The sequence below is a fragment of the Trachemys scripta genome, chromosome 1 (genome assembly GCF_013100865.1).
Source record: "Trachemys scripta elegans isolate TJP31775 chromosome 1, CAS_Tse_1.0, whole genome shotgun sequence".
NCBI classification, from domain to species: domain Eukaryota; kingdom Metazoa; phylum Chordata; order Testudines; family Emydidae; genus Trachemys; species Trachemys scripta.
The window spans coordinates 307,781,266-307,796,253 of record NC_048298.1 but is presented as its reverse complement, the minus strand read 5'-3'; the positions used below and the strand labels follow the sequence as shown (position 1 = coordinate 307,796,253).

At 40.6% G+C, this 14,988-nt stretch overlaps 1 protein-coding gene across 2 annotated transcripts in view; it reads right to left on the bottom strand.

Moving 5' to 3' along the window:
• CENPJ (centromere protein J) overlaps positions 1 to 14,780 on the bottom strand; it is a 31,388-nt gene extending 16,608 nt beyond the window's left edge. For both annotated transcript variants that reach the window (XM_034758810.1, XM_034758811.1), the window contains exons 1-5: positions 13,673 to 14,780; positions 10,153 to 10,276; positions 7,369 to 7,516; positions 4,384 to 4,489; positions 2,467 to 4,102 (exon numbers count right to left, since the gene is read on the bottom strand). In XM_034758810.1, coding sequence (XP_034614701.1) covers positions 2,467 to 4,102; positions 4,384 to 4,489; positions 7,369 to 7,516; positions 10,153 to 10,276; positions 13,673 to 14,170 — 2,512 coding nt within the window. In that variant the 5' untranslated portion in view covers positions 14,171 to 14,780. The remainder of the gene's footprint in view (positions 1 to 2,466; positions 4,103 to 4,383; positions 4,490 to 7,368; positions 7,517 to 10,152; positions 10,277 to 13,672) is intronic.
• Positions 14,781 to 14,988: the final 208 nt, after the last annotated feature.

Below are 14,988 nucleotides of genomic sequence, written 5' to 3'. Positions count from 1 at the left end.
ATTTTGCCAGATATTAAATGATCAGCAATGTGCTTTTTGTATTTTAGTACATATCTAGATCAATTTTGCTAAATATTTTTCCAGTAAGGGTTTGTTAGAATTGCTGAATTTATTCAGGTAGTTAAGAGAAGGCAGATGTGAATACAGATTGACAACAATTGGGGGGGAAAGTGGCATTACATTTGACAATGTAACAAAGTTGTTTCTAAATCATCTACATACACAGATGTAGTGCTGAGTCCATCCTCCCAGGCCCAATAGTCTACGAAACCGAACAACCCAGGATCTGAACTCTTAACATACAGGCTACAGTGCATTTTGCTACCACTAAACCATTGACAAAGTCCAGGTCTCCAAAAAAACAAAGCAAACAAAAACCACAACAACAAACAATGCTCCCTCACATATTTTTGCATTAGAACAATCAGCTTGTGTACTTAAAAAGAATCCTACTGACCAGCAAATCTAAATTATTAAAATTAGGTTGCTGTAAAGGATGATGAAAAACTATCAAAGGAAATGTAGCTACAAGCCTAAAGACTCTCTAGTAGGAAGAAGAATTGTGCTCTGAAGATTGTTAGGAAGCAACCAATGGGAGCTGCGGGGGCAGTGCCTGCAGGCAAAGGCAGCACACAGAGCTGCCTGGCCACGCCTCCACCTAGCAGCTGAGCGAGGAGCATGTCGCTACTTCCAGGGAGCCCACCAGGTAAGCGCCGCCCAGGGCCTGCCTCACCCCATCCCATGCCCACTCTGCCCCCTCCCACCACCCAAACTCTGCTGCTTGCGGGTGGGGGAGTAGGGAGGGAGGAGTCACGCAGGGAGCCTGCCAGCCCCGCCAATCCACCAGCACCTGCAGGGGTCCCAGGCCATGCGCTGCTACCTGCCCCCCTCCCCCGCCCCCCGGCCATCCCCCCCCCCCCCCCCCCCGGGCCGCTGGGCAGCCCCCCCCCCCCCCCCCCCAAGTTTTAGTCACAGGTATTTTTAGGAAAAGTCATGGACAGGTCATGGGCCGTGAATTTTTGTTTACTGCCCATGACCCGTCTGTGACTTTTACTAAAAATACCTAAAACGTAGCCTTAATTATGAACTAGGTAGAGCTGGTTGAAAATTTTCTAACAAATCGGAGTTTTGTTAGACAACACCAGTTTGTTGAACCCAAAATGTCTAGTGAAACCAGGTCAGATTCAACGAACTTTTGTCAAGTCACTAGTAGGGTTCTGATGGAACCCAGGTTCCCACAGTCCACAGTTGAAGAGCAGCCCTATCACACCAGGACTTCCAGCCTCCCTGTTGTGGAGCCAGCAGCTCAAAGAACTGGGAACCTGGAAACCTGGGCTTAGGGCTCCTAGGCAACCCCATCTGGATGGACATACCTCGGCCAGAGACCCCAATGATTCCAGACTCTCAGACCAGCTGCCTCTCTGCTGCCCAGTTCCCAAGTGCCAGCCCTGGGAGATGGAGACCCTGGAAGCCCCAGAGCTGACTGACTTCTGAGGGTATTAGCAGTTATGAAAATGAAAAGTGTGTCAAATTACAGTCAGCAGCTTACAGACCTAAGGAGCGTATTTTGTTTCGGAAATACCAAGTATTGGTGTTCCCAAAAAAATTCAGGATTTCCAGTTCGACACATTTTGAAAAATTTGGTTCTATTCTGATTTGGAACAAAACCAAATTTCAAAAGTAGCAAAATTTCTTGCAAACCAGAAATCTCAAATTACAGCCCACTCTAGAACAAAGTTCTAAGGGCCTGATTCTCCTCTTACTTACACTAGTAAGACAGCTGGGGGAGAGGGATAGCTCAGTGGTTTGAGCATTGGCCTGCTAAACCCAAGGTTGTGAGTTCAATCCTTGAGGGGACCATTTAGGGATCTGGGGCAAAAATCTGTCTGGGGCTTGGTCCTGCTTTGAGCAGGGAATTGGACTAGATGATCTCCTGAGGTCCCTTCCAACCCTGATATTCTTTAAAAAACACACACTAATTCCAGATTTCATTGACACTATTCATGATTTGCAGCAGTATCAATGAGTGGAGAATCAGACTCTAAATATTGATATTTGGCATGAATCCCTTTCAGTAACTTCAATTAATAAAATTTACAAGTAAAGTGATCTGAGCATCAAGTTAAAAAATTTTTTTTGAAATCATGTCACTGGTCAAACATTTTTTCTAAAACTATTGCAAGAGCGCTGCACAGATACCAAATTTGTATCTACATCCAAGCCATAGAAACGAGTCACAAATATCTGCAGATTTGCACAGCTCTAGCTATTGCTCGTTGCTGATATAGCAACAGTTCAGCACAAGTTTATGACAGCACACACTAAATTCGCATGACTGATAATTAACAGAAACTGCAAGACAACACCAGTAATTTTTTCATTCCTCTCCATTATTTTGATTGCATGTTTTAAGAACACTTAGTGCTCATTCTACAGTGATGTATGTGTGTTTTATTATTCTCTTACCTCCTGCTTCTTCTTGTCCCACATTTGATTTGGTTTCATGCCTTGCATGAGAGTCTGGCTTCTGTTTAGGCTTCAGTGAAGGAAAGAGTTTCATCATGAGGTCTGATGTGGGAGGTGTACTTGCATCACCATCTGTCACACTCTGTTTGGGCAAATCATCTCCCTTCTTTATTGAAGCAACCTTCCTCTTTATTGTTTTATCTGGGGCAGCCATTTCACTTTTATTGTAATAGTCAGTTTGTGGAGGTACTTTAATGGTATCATTTTGGGGTGCTTCATGTTGAATCTCATTTTCTTGAACGTCAGTCCATGTTCTTTCATCATCAAATTCAACCTTATTCCTATTTGTACATGAAACACTTCTTTGAGATTCAGACACTTTGCTATTACTCTGATTTGGTAGCAAATTGGATTCATCACTACTATAATCTTTGTCCGATAAGTCAAGATCAACATCCCTACTCTTGCTTTCTTTACTGAGGTCTTTGACAGGTCCTGTGCAATCACAGAATGCTGGATTATCTTCTCTGATGCTCAAAATGAACTTTTTAGCATCTTCATTTGCACATTTTAAGGTGGTCTCAAGTTCCTCCTCAGACTTTGTAGTAATGACACTGCTTCCATCATCTTTATCTTCATTTACATTCCATTCAGTGCTTTTTAAAGTTGGAGATGCTGCAGTGGAAGAAGTCTGAAATATTTTATTATCTGTTTTATTGAATTGGTCCCTTAGTCTAATAGATGCCCTCAAATCCAAGACTGTATGTGTAATTGCCCTGTCATTTTTATTTCCTTGTAAGATAATTTCTGCTTTTTTATTTTTGTTATTTATAATATCTACGGCATTCATCTGCTGCTGCAGTATTGCTTTGACAGGGGTAGAAGACATTCTACGGCCTTTTGAAATTTGCTGATCTCGATCCAAGAACATTTGTACAAATGAGGAATTACTCGAGAAAGATACTTCATCAGCAACCTGTTCTAGAAACAAAAATTCATCTAATTCTATGTTCTCTTTTTCCTTTTCTTTTTCCCAGTTTTCCAACTTATTTTGGAATGAAAGTTCAAAAGAAAGTTCTGGATCTTTTACAGGGTGACTTGTAGAAGATTTGGAAAGAGAAAAAGTTTTGGTAAATTCTGTGGACAGCTGAGGCTTTTCTGTATCTGAAAATTTGTCAGTTGGCCTGGCAAACTCCATTATGTTTTCTTTATTTTCAAATTTGCTGTTGATTTCTGATCTGAAAGAATCCCTGAACTGTCCAAGATTCTTCTCAGTCTGCAGTCTCGCTGTTGGTGGCGATATATTTTTTCCAATATGATTCTTGAGTACTATGGCCTTCTGAACAGGGAAGACAGAATCATTTGTTGTTTTAGCTGCTCGGTTACATTTTTTAGAGGGCACAGCAAAATTCTCAGAAACCTGTTCCTTGCTTAAAGGTGCAGTTTTCCGCTGTATTTGTGGTCTGTCCACTTTAACAACATTTCTGTCCTCCAAAGTACTTTGCTGAGTCATCAGTTTGCTTTCTTTATACTTAGTTACTTTAGATTTGGCATTAGTGAACCTAGTTAAGCCTTCTCCCCGTTTCAGAAAGGGTCGTCTTGTCAGTAGTTTCTGAAAGGTTGACCTTCCTACTTCCTTAAAAAACAACAACACAACATTAAAACTTCGATTATATATTTACAGACTTATCTAAGTAAGGCTTACTAATATGTAAAGTTACACAGTACCTGTCCCACTATAGTTTTAAGGAGGTGAAAATCTTTACAAAATAGAATAATTGTTTTTAAGAACTTGAATATTGCATATATAAAGTTGTAAGCTCTTCAGAGCAGGGACCTGTCTTCTCACATGTTTGTAAAGTTTCTAGTACATTTTGGGAAAGTATATAAATAACTGTAGTGTTAATAATAATTAACCTGTTGCTCCTCTTTTTGCTTCAGGCGCTGGTCTTCTAATCGTATCTGTTCTTCAAGGAATTCTTCAAACGTCTGTTTCCTCTCCTGAATCCCAGCTTTAATAGGCCTAGTATAATTTTTTTAAAGTTACAAACTCCAATGTTAAAGTTAAATCTCTGTTTGACAATGCAATTAAAAATGTAATTGATCATACAACATATGAAAATTATATAAGCAGGCAAGGAATTAAGAAGTTCTTTAGTCATTTAGGTATCCAGTGGCAAAGCTAAGACTATTTAAAGAAGATGCTAGATTACCAGCAATTCTGAAAGACAAGCACAATGATATTACAGTAGAACCTCAGAGTTACGTACACCTTAGGAATCCCTGAGTTCTTCTGAATAAAATGCAGCTCCGGCTCCAGCAGTTCACACTCTGGACCAGTTTCCAGAGGCAGCTACTTTACTGGCAAGCTTGTCCCCCTCTCAACTGGGGTTGGCAGGGGGATGTGAGGGGTGGTGGTGGTGGTGAAGAAAACAGAGCATACCCCCCTCCCAGCCAGTGGGAGGTGGTGAAAACCGCATCCTCCCCGCTTCACTTCCCCCCTGGCCAGGGGAGAGGGTGAAAACAGCATCCACAGCTTATAGGAAAGCAGTGCAGACCCTAGTGCTGCTTATGCTCCGGCTGCCTTGGGCTGGCAGGGGAGGTTCACAGCTTTGCCTGCGAATCTCAGCATCTTCACTTTCTTACTTTCTAGCAGTAAGTTGGTGTCCTGCATGTGGAGGTAGGGGTGGGGACAGGCAGCCCAGATGTCCCTACCTTTAAGATGCAATGCACAGTACAGTATTTGCTTTTTTTTTCGTCTCTGCTGCTGCCTAATTGGTTACTTCTGGTTTCACGTGATGTTCGGTTGACGGATCAGTCCGTAACTCTGGTGTTCATATCTTTGAGGTTCTACTGTACTTTATCAAGTTTGTTTTAAGTAACCATGAAAGGCACATGTGACGCATGGCTAGAAAGGGTTAAACATCCTTAAAAATAAATAACCCACAGAAGACATGTGGGGAAATAATATTTATGTATGAGTAGGGTGGACAATATATTCAACAGTCCCTGTCTATGCTGTATTCTGATAATTCAGAGGTCAAAAGAACATCCTATCGTGTAAATGAATTGTAAACATGGGATATCTCAGTATTCATCTCTCTTTGAAATGTACTGTGAATGGTGGAGGAACAAGCAAACCCTTATGTTAATTCATATAGCTAAGTACCAGTGATGGACCTCCTTCAAAGTCATCCTAATTACCTTTTGTTCCCTGAGGCATTCCAACTTGTCAAAAGACGTAAAATTGTAGATCTCATCAGGGGAAGTTTGAGTTGCAAGACAGAGGTCCCAGTTATGCTGGTATGCCCTGGATATGAGATTTGGACATTGGACTGTGACCTATGAACTGAATTCTAAAGGAACTCTTTGCAACTACAAAGCTCACCATCTCTGCTGTAAATCTGAACCTCAAATGAATTGAGCTCATGTCTGTATGTATATTGGTGTTTTAACCATACTCTCTCTTGTTTTTTAATAAATGTTAGTTTAGTTAATAAGAATTGGCTGTAGCATGTATTTGGGTAAGATCTGAAACATTCATTAACCTGGGAGGTAATGTGTCCAATCCTTTGGGATTGGTAGAACTTTTTCTTTTATATAATGAAATAAGACGTACAGAAATCATCATCATATTTGACGTGGGTACCTGGATGAAAGTCTGAGGCTGGATCACTGTAAGGGAATTGTGGTGTTTGGACTTCTGAGTAACCAGTGAGGTAATAAAGCAGCTGTTTTATGCTGGCTTGGTAAATCTAGGTATTGGAATATCCACCAGCTTTATGAGGATTGTCTACCCCATTTTTTTGCAGTTCACCCTAATTGAGTGACCACAGCTGGCTCCCCACTAGGACCTTAGTCACAGCACATCTAAATCTTGCTGCTGCTTCTTACACTGGATGTCAAAGATCTTATCCTTCCACTATGCCAAACTCTTATCCAGGCCCTGGTCATGTTCCAAATGTCTACACTGCTATAAACACCCATGTCAGCTGACTCAAGCTCATGGGGCTCAGGCCACAGGGCTATAAAATTGCAGTGTAGATGTCCAAGAGTGAGGAGGGGTCCCAGATCCTCGGTGACAACCTGAGCCCAGACATCTACACTGTAATTTTATAGCCCCGCAAGCTACAGTCAACTGACATAGGCCAACTGCAGATGTTTTATTGCAGTGTAGACATACTCCTTGTGTCTTGACTTCTCCAATTTTGCACTGAGGGCATTCAAAATGCTATTGTTAAGGTCATCTTCGTAGCCTGTCACTCTGACTACATCACCCCTCCTCTTTCACTTCATCAAACACAGACTTCCTGTCCATGCTTTCAAGGACATGCACAACTTAGCCCTGTTCTATTTAACCCTACGTTCATTTTGGTTTCGCTTCATCAGTAATGCCAGTCTTTACTACCCATTAGTCCATTTTACACCCCCTCCCCTGCCCCCACACACAAGAGAGACTCCCTATCAAGAGGTATAAAGCCATCACCTTATCCTCTTCCACATCTCTCCTTCAGACTCACCTCTGCCATGATGCTTACAGGAAAAGGCCATCTGATAATAGCTATGCCAGAGAAAGTTGTGGTTACTGCTACTGGATTGACTCATTACAATTATAGTTGTGCACACAGTAAAGCTATGCCAAAACATGATTTTGGTTTACCATTACCTTATCCCTACACTCATTTATTTCATCCACCTGTTATGCCACACCATAAGACTTTAGGGGCAGGGACTTCTTTTACCATATCTCTGTATAATGCCTATAACAATGGGGGCCCACTTGGTTTAAAATTTAATATTTGTGTTTGAGTAGTATCTAGAAGCCCCAACCACTTTCAATCAGGTCTTAGAACTTGGTCAAAAAAGACTGGATAAAACTATTACTTATAAGCTTACATTTACCTTTCCTCTATGTTAGCTGCTTGTAAGCATTTTCTTCCATTGGGACTTTCAGACAAATCTACATTTCTTGAACATAAATGATCAGCGTCACTGTCTTCACCTCCAACGGACTTTTCCATCTTTTGTTTTGGACACCAAGTGCTTTCTCCTGTGAAATGATGGATAGGAGTCTTTTTCTACTGTGGAATCAGTTTTCAGCTTGTACTTTAAAAACCAGGAACAACATTCAGAGGCAATTCACAGTTTACAAAGTCAAAAGGGACTATTGTTATTTAGTCTGACCTGGGTAATATAAAGCCATGAGACTTCCCTCAATTAATTCCTGTTTGAACTAGAGTATCTTTTAGAACATCCAATCTTGAATTAAAAATTTCCAGCGTTGGAGAATCCTCCACAACTCTTGATAGTTGTTCCAATGGATACTTACAGTCATTTAAAAATCTGCACCTTGTTTCCATTCTGAATATGCCTAGCTTCAACTTGTAGCCATTGGATTCTGGTATACCTTTGTCTACTAGGTTGAAAAAACATCTATTATCAAATTCTTATTCTCCACTTCTAGACTATGATCAAGTCACCCCTTAACTTCCTCTCTGATAAACTAAATAGATTGATCTACTTGAGACTATCACTATAAGGCATGTTTTCCAATCTCTTAATCATTTTGTCTCTTTTCTGAACCCCCTCCAATTTTTCAACCTCCTCCTTGACTTGTTGGCACCAGATCTAGACACAGAATTCCAAGAGTGGTCACACCACTGCCATATACAGAAGTAATATACTACTACTACTCCTCAATTTTCCTATTTATACTTCCAAGGCTCAAATTAACTCTTGACCACAGCATCATGCTAGAAGCTCATGTTCAGTTGATTATCCACTGTGATCCTAATACTCCAATAGCAGAATCAGTTCTTTCCAAGATAGAGTCCCACATCCTGCAAGTACAACCTACATACTTTGTTCCCAGATGTATGACTTTATATTTGACTGTACTGAAATGCATACTGTGTGCCTGCATGCAACTTGTCAAATGATCTAAGCACTGCGTATCAGGGACCTGTCCTCTTCATTATTTACCATTCCCCCAATTTTGTGTCATCTGTAAACTTTATCTGTAATAATTTCATGTTTTCTTCCAGCTCATTGACAAAAAGGTTAAAAAGCACGAGGCCACAAGATATAAAGGGCCTGATCTTGCTGACATTGAAGTGAATGGCAAAACTCCCATTGGACTTCAATAGGGGTAGAATTAGGCCCATTGGCTGACAAATATGTAGCCTAGTGACAGGTAACTAGGATTTATTTACCATCAAGTGAACCAATAGTTAACAGAAAATTAAATGTTTACTGTAGCCTAGGAAGATACTAAGATCAATAACTATGAAAAGACTCCAGCTCATCTAGAAAATTCTTTCAATAAATTTAACTAACCAGTAGTATTTTTGTGGTCCTCGTTCTTCAAATCGTTTTGCATTTTCAGAGATGCATCTAGACCAGGGGCTCTCATTGCACCGCTACCCCCTTCTGACAAAAAATTACTACTTGACCTCAGGAGGTGGGACCGAAACCTGAGCCCGGGGGGGCCAAAGTCCCACTGCCCCAGGAGTGGGGCAAAGCCAAAGCCCTTGCCAGTCCTCAGGCTTTGGCCCCAGATACTGGGGTTTTGGCTTCGGGCCCCTGGCACAAGCAAGTCTAAGTCAGTCCTGGTGACCCCATTAAAACGGGCTCGCGACCCGCTGATCTAGACACTGTTTCTCCCTGATAGAATCTGAAGATAAACTGCTCTTTAAAGATAAGATGCATTCCTTGTTTAATTTTTGTAGTAATTTACTCTTGTGTATGTGAGGTAACAAAAAGAAAAATCGTCCAGGATCGGAGCACTATCTCCACTGAGATTCTGGTACACAGGTGGTGGCAAGTAAGGCACAGTGTTTGAACTAGCTGGATGTCCATATCGTTGACTCCGATCTCCTGACTTTTGAGCATAGTCTTAAAGGGGGAGAGGAAAAAATGCATTATGCTTTGTATTTCCATTACAATATTGTTGTCTCTGCGAGGAGGAGACAGCAGCTCCAGAATTGGATTGGTCAAATGGACCCCTCTCCCTAGAGTTCCTGGCAGGAACAGATGCTTTTACACACATCTGGCCAGTCTGTAGCTAAAGGTTTTTTTTCTTCCCCTCTAGATGAAGCCTAAGGTTATTTCTGTGGGGTGGGGAAGAGTGAAAAAAGGCACTTTGGGTCAACAGTGATGAAGGAGGTTTTCTGAGATAGCTGAACAGAGAGAAGGGAAAGGGATATGTTGGTGGGGTGAGGAGGGAGAGTTTAAGATTCACTTTTTTAAATTTTGTTTTTATCACTATTTTTCTGTCTTTTCTATTTAGACTAAGTTCTCCAAGGCAAGGGGCCTATCATGCTACATGTTTGTAGAGCACCAAACACAACAAGAACCCAGTCCTGGTTGGGGTGTTTGGATGCTACCGTAATATGAATGTTGATTAGTAGTTTTTAAAAATATTATTTTAAATAATGCAGTGTTTATCTGGGACTAATCCAGTAGTTTTGTGGTATTGTGTGAAACAGTACTCAACATTTTAAATAGAATATTAAAATTAAAGTGTTCCATTTCCTTAAGGTATACTGCAACAGAGTGTCCTGTGGCACCTTTGAGACTATCAGAAGTACTGGGAGCATAAGCTTTCGTGGGTAAGAACCTCACTTCTTCAGATGCAAGCCTTAAGGTATACTTAAGGTATACTGTATGCTTTACTTCTCCACTTACCAGGGAGTCCTTGATGGCCAGATACCATGATAAGTAGTTTCTTTTGCTCTTCCATAAGCCTTTGAAGTTGTTCCATCTGTTGCTTCTTCAACTGTTCTTGTTTCTGCTGTTGTATTTCTTTTAGCTTTATCAAGCATAAACCAAATGTGTTTGACGTCAATAGTTTTCTTAGAATCTGAGAATAACTAGCATGAAATGCTTTTTATATTTCTTGCATGAAGATGCTTTATTATAACAAGTGGCGTTTGAACAGGATGTAAACAAGCTATGTTAAAACTAAGCCCTACACTCACTAATAGTATATTTTTAAACAAATTATACTGAAGGTATTTCCTTCAGTGACCAATTCTTTAATAGTTCCACTAGCCTTTAAATGGACCAACTTGTAAATTATATAGAAAACCCCACCTTGAAGACTTTGAGAAATTTTTTTGAAAGATATCAAGATTTGACTAATATTTATGTTTGTACAAGTATCTTTTTATTAAGATTTGAAATATCTAATGAAAATAAAATCCTTATCATAGGAATTCATCCTGTTGCTCATTTCTTATTTGAAGTCATAATATAACATGTGACATCTCAGTTAGTTACAGCAGAAAAGGCTTTGATGCAACACAGCAAATGAAAAACAAGAAGCACTAAAGAACATTTAGAGTCATAATGCCCCAGTGAGGCAAGGAAGTTTTATACTGATTAAAGTACAGAGATACTAAGTGACTTAACCATGGGCCCCTAATTGCCACCCTTACATAATAGTGCCGTATTCCACAGGCAATCCCATTGAAAACAAAGATTATTTGTAAAAGTAAACTACTACTCAAACATGAATAGAGGTGACAAATCACACACACACAGTTAGTGGTCAAGTTGAGAACAGATTCCAGGTTCTGACTCCAACTCTTGTATTCTTACCACTAAGTTGTACTTCCTCACAAAGTGTTCTATTCTCATGCTGGTGTCTTCGTTAAATAAACAGGAAAGTAACCACCTCCAAAACATATCACAACTCATGCACACATGCAGTCAGAATGGTTTCTAAAGGCTTGGCTACACTTGCGAGTTACAGCGCAATAAAGGAGCCCCGGGCGCACTAGCTCACTACCCGTCCACTCTGGCAAGGCACGTAGAGCGCTCTGACTCCGCAGCTACAGTGCTGCTGGTACTCCACCTCGGCGAGTGGAATAACGTTTGCTGCGTCCCTGCTGGAGCGCCGCGGCACCAGTGTGAACGAGATGTTGCATTACTGCGCTCTGATTGACCTCTGAAAACGTCCCATAATCCCCGTAAGTCAAGTGGCCACTCATCATTATTTTGAACTTGCTGTAGGAATGCAGATATGCCCCTTCAAAGCTCCGTTTCTGACAGCTGGCTGCTTATCTGATCCAGGACAAAGGAATACTGCTTGCTTTCAGTGAGAGAGAGAGAGAGAGAGACGGGGCGGGGAGAGCAGAAGGTCTGCTGCTGTCTGAACTTACAATACAGCATGCTGACACGCTCTCAGCCCCCCAAAAACCCACTCTCTCTCCCTCCACATACACACAACACACTCCCTGTCACACTCCACCCCACCCCACCCCCACATTTGAAAAGCATGTTGCAGCCACTTGCATGCTTGGATAGCTATCACAATGCACTGCTCTTTGTGGCATTGCAAGAGCTGCTAATGTGGCCATGCCAATGCGCTTCCAGCTGAGACGGTAAACACTTGGCAGCGTTTTCCCTGCTGCAGTCTCCGAAGCCTGGTTTAACTCCCAGCGCCCTACAACTGCAAGTGTAGCCATGCCCTAAATAGAACATCAATGCTTTTAAAGAGGCATAAGGTGCTCTTTAAACCATCAACAATTCCTCTTTAAATATCAAAATTACATATAGTCTTTGCACCTCACCATTATTCCATATTGGTGATGTATTCATTTACTTATTCATATGTAAAATACTTTTGAAAAAAAAATACAGTTTTGGGGGTGAGTTGTGACATTTTGATCTGGAGTGTCATTTTATTTTCAATGTTATCAAAGAGGGCTTTGTTTTCATAATAATCTGACTCCAATATTTTATGTACCTAACCCAAATTAAACAAAAATTATAATCAAACAGCAACTCAAATAGCTTCCAAAAGCTGCATATTCCTTTATTCCTCATTCATCTTTAGTGAAGAAGTATTGTACATAAAAAAAATTTAACAGCACTTAGAAAACGTGAAGTCTACTCCAGACTCAAAAGATTCATCTTCTGTTCACAAATTTTATCTGGATTATCCACGTCTGGTTTTATAATCTTTTCCGTCATCTAACTTTGACAACTTAAAAAATAAGCTGTTAGTGCATGTCCAAACAAAGCTGTGCACCCAGTAAGTGATCACATGTAGGTGATGTAATCAGCTGTATGACTGGATCCTAAGGTCCCTGATCCTGCCATGGCATCTACATGAGTGCAGCCCTATGCCCACACAATGGCCGAGTATGTCATTTCAGGACCAGGGTATTGGTTTGGCTTCTTCCTCGCCAGATGCAAAACTATTCAGATGGAGAGAGATTTTAAAGCCAAATATATTGGTATATAAATTTTCTAAGGACTAACAGAATATTTTGCTATAGAAGAAATCAATAACAAAAAACTGAAAACCTTCACTGTCTCTTTATCTTTCGGATTTCCAATCACACTTTAGCATAACATTTTAGTATTACAGATTTTTAAAACTGCATCGTTTTCTCTCAACTTCAGTGGGACAAATGATGGAACATTCTAAAATAGCTGAACGAATAAATACACTTTCACTTAAAGCAATTCACTTTCAGAGTTGGGGGAGGGATAGCTCAGTGGTTTGAGCATTGGCCTGCTAAACCCAGGGTTGTGAGTTCGATCCTTGAGGGGGCCACTTAGAGATCTGGGGCAAAAATAGTACTTAGTCCTGCTAGTGAAGGCAGGGGGCTGGACTCGATGACCCTTCAGGGTCACTTCCTTTTCTATGAGCTAGATATATCTCCATATTTATAAAAAAAAGTGGTTTGGCCCTCAATATTGAGTATAATGAAGAAGAGAGAGCTAGATTAATGATCTATTGTGATTTGGAATTCATTCTTTAAACTAGCATTGTTCTGAAAGCAAGCAATACCTCTTGCCATGTTTAGGTAGCTGCAGTCACTGGCCTGGTCCACACTAACCCCCCACTTCGAACTAAGGTACGCAAATTCAGCTATGTTAATAACGTAGCTGAATTCGAAGTACCTTAGTTCGAACTTACCGCGGGTCCAGACGCGGCAGGCAGGCTCCCCCGTTGATGCCGCATACTCCTCTTGCCAAGCTGGAGTACCGGCATCAACGGCGAGCACTTCCGGGATCGATTTATCACATCTAGACAAGACGCGATAAATCGATCCCAGAAGATCGATTGCTTACCACCGGACCCGGAGGTAAGTGTAGACCTACCCACCCTTGCAGTTAACAGAAGATGTAATTATAGACTATTACAAGAAATCCTAATGAATTCATGTCAAGGGAAAAAATGTTTTTTTACCTGTTCAAGCTTTTGTAGAAGTGGATCGCTGTAATCTGCTTCATTCTGATCATCCCCCTCATCACATACAGAGTCAGTTTTAGGGGCTTTCCACAGAGCAGGAGCATCTTTAAGTGTTAACATAGGTTTTTTCTTGACCAAATGAAATGCTGCAACTGGAAAAGTTGTTTCAATTGTATTTAACTGAAGTCCACAAGGGCAGCCAGACTCCAAGATTTGTTCTTCATGCATGGAGTCTTCACTTATAGAACTGCTGTTTGAAACATGCAGCATTTTAACTGGGTGACTTATGTTTACAGTTCCAGATGACTGTCCCTCTCTATTGGTTTTCCAAATATGGAAACTAGGATTTAGTATATCTCCAGAACAGGAAGCATTGGACATCCAGTGTATGATAACATTTTGTTCACTATTTAAATCTGCAGCAGTGCCTATCTGGAAAAACGTATTTCGATTGATTCTGTTATGCAAGCAGCAGTACAACTGGCAAAGTAACATCTGTTAGGTTTGGTTATCAACTTTAAAAAAATATTTCCAGGTATTGAAAGTTACACATGAAAAGAATAAAAAAAGCTGTTAAATGTACCTACAAATAATACATAAAATTGCTTACAATCCACTCAACATACTTATAAAACTGAATCCTTGTGTATTGTTCCTAGTACAATAGAATCCACTTAAACAACCACTTGCTGAGGAATACACATTATATAAAGCAAAACAACCAATGAAGCTTTTAAATTTAGTATCAATTGCAATCAAGTAAATGAATAACATTCCAAATATGTCAAAAGATACAGCATATATAAGCAGTGAATCAAGTAACATATTTAGAGTGATGGAGCTCAAATTTTTAAATAGGGCCCCCAAGAGTGGGAAGAGAAAAAAATCATTGAGGAGCTGCCAAGACGACCTATTTGGCATTCATTTTAAGGCAGTGTTTAAAGTCTCTCTATCTAGATATGGTGAATTTTACTGTTTCACTGAAAGTAAAACACTTAAAATCTTACTCTTTTTTTAAAACACTTCATTCGGGTCCTAGTTTGTGTCTACTCTTGTTCAAGGTACAACATATTCTTAAGCCTACACACCCTGTTGCAACTTCTGAATTGCAAACTGTTACAACAACGGGGCAAGACAGGGACGGGCGAGTTCCCACTCGGGCAACAGGGTTCCCCAGACTACACACGTCACGCCAGGACAATTCCAGCCAGGGAGTTTTCCAATAGTTCTACAAAGCAAAAGTCATTTTTCCATGAGAAGTCGATGCTTTTAAAAGCGGTCTTTAGCTGAACGTACAAAGGAGACAGTCTCCC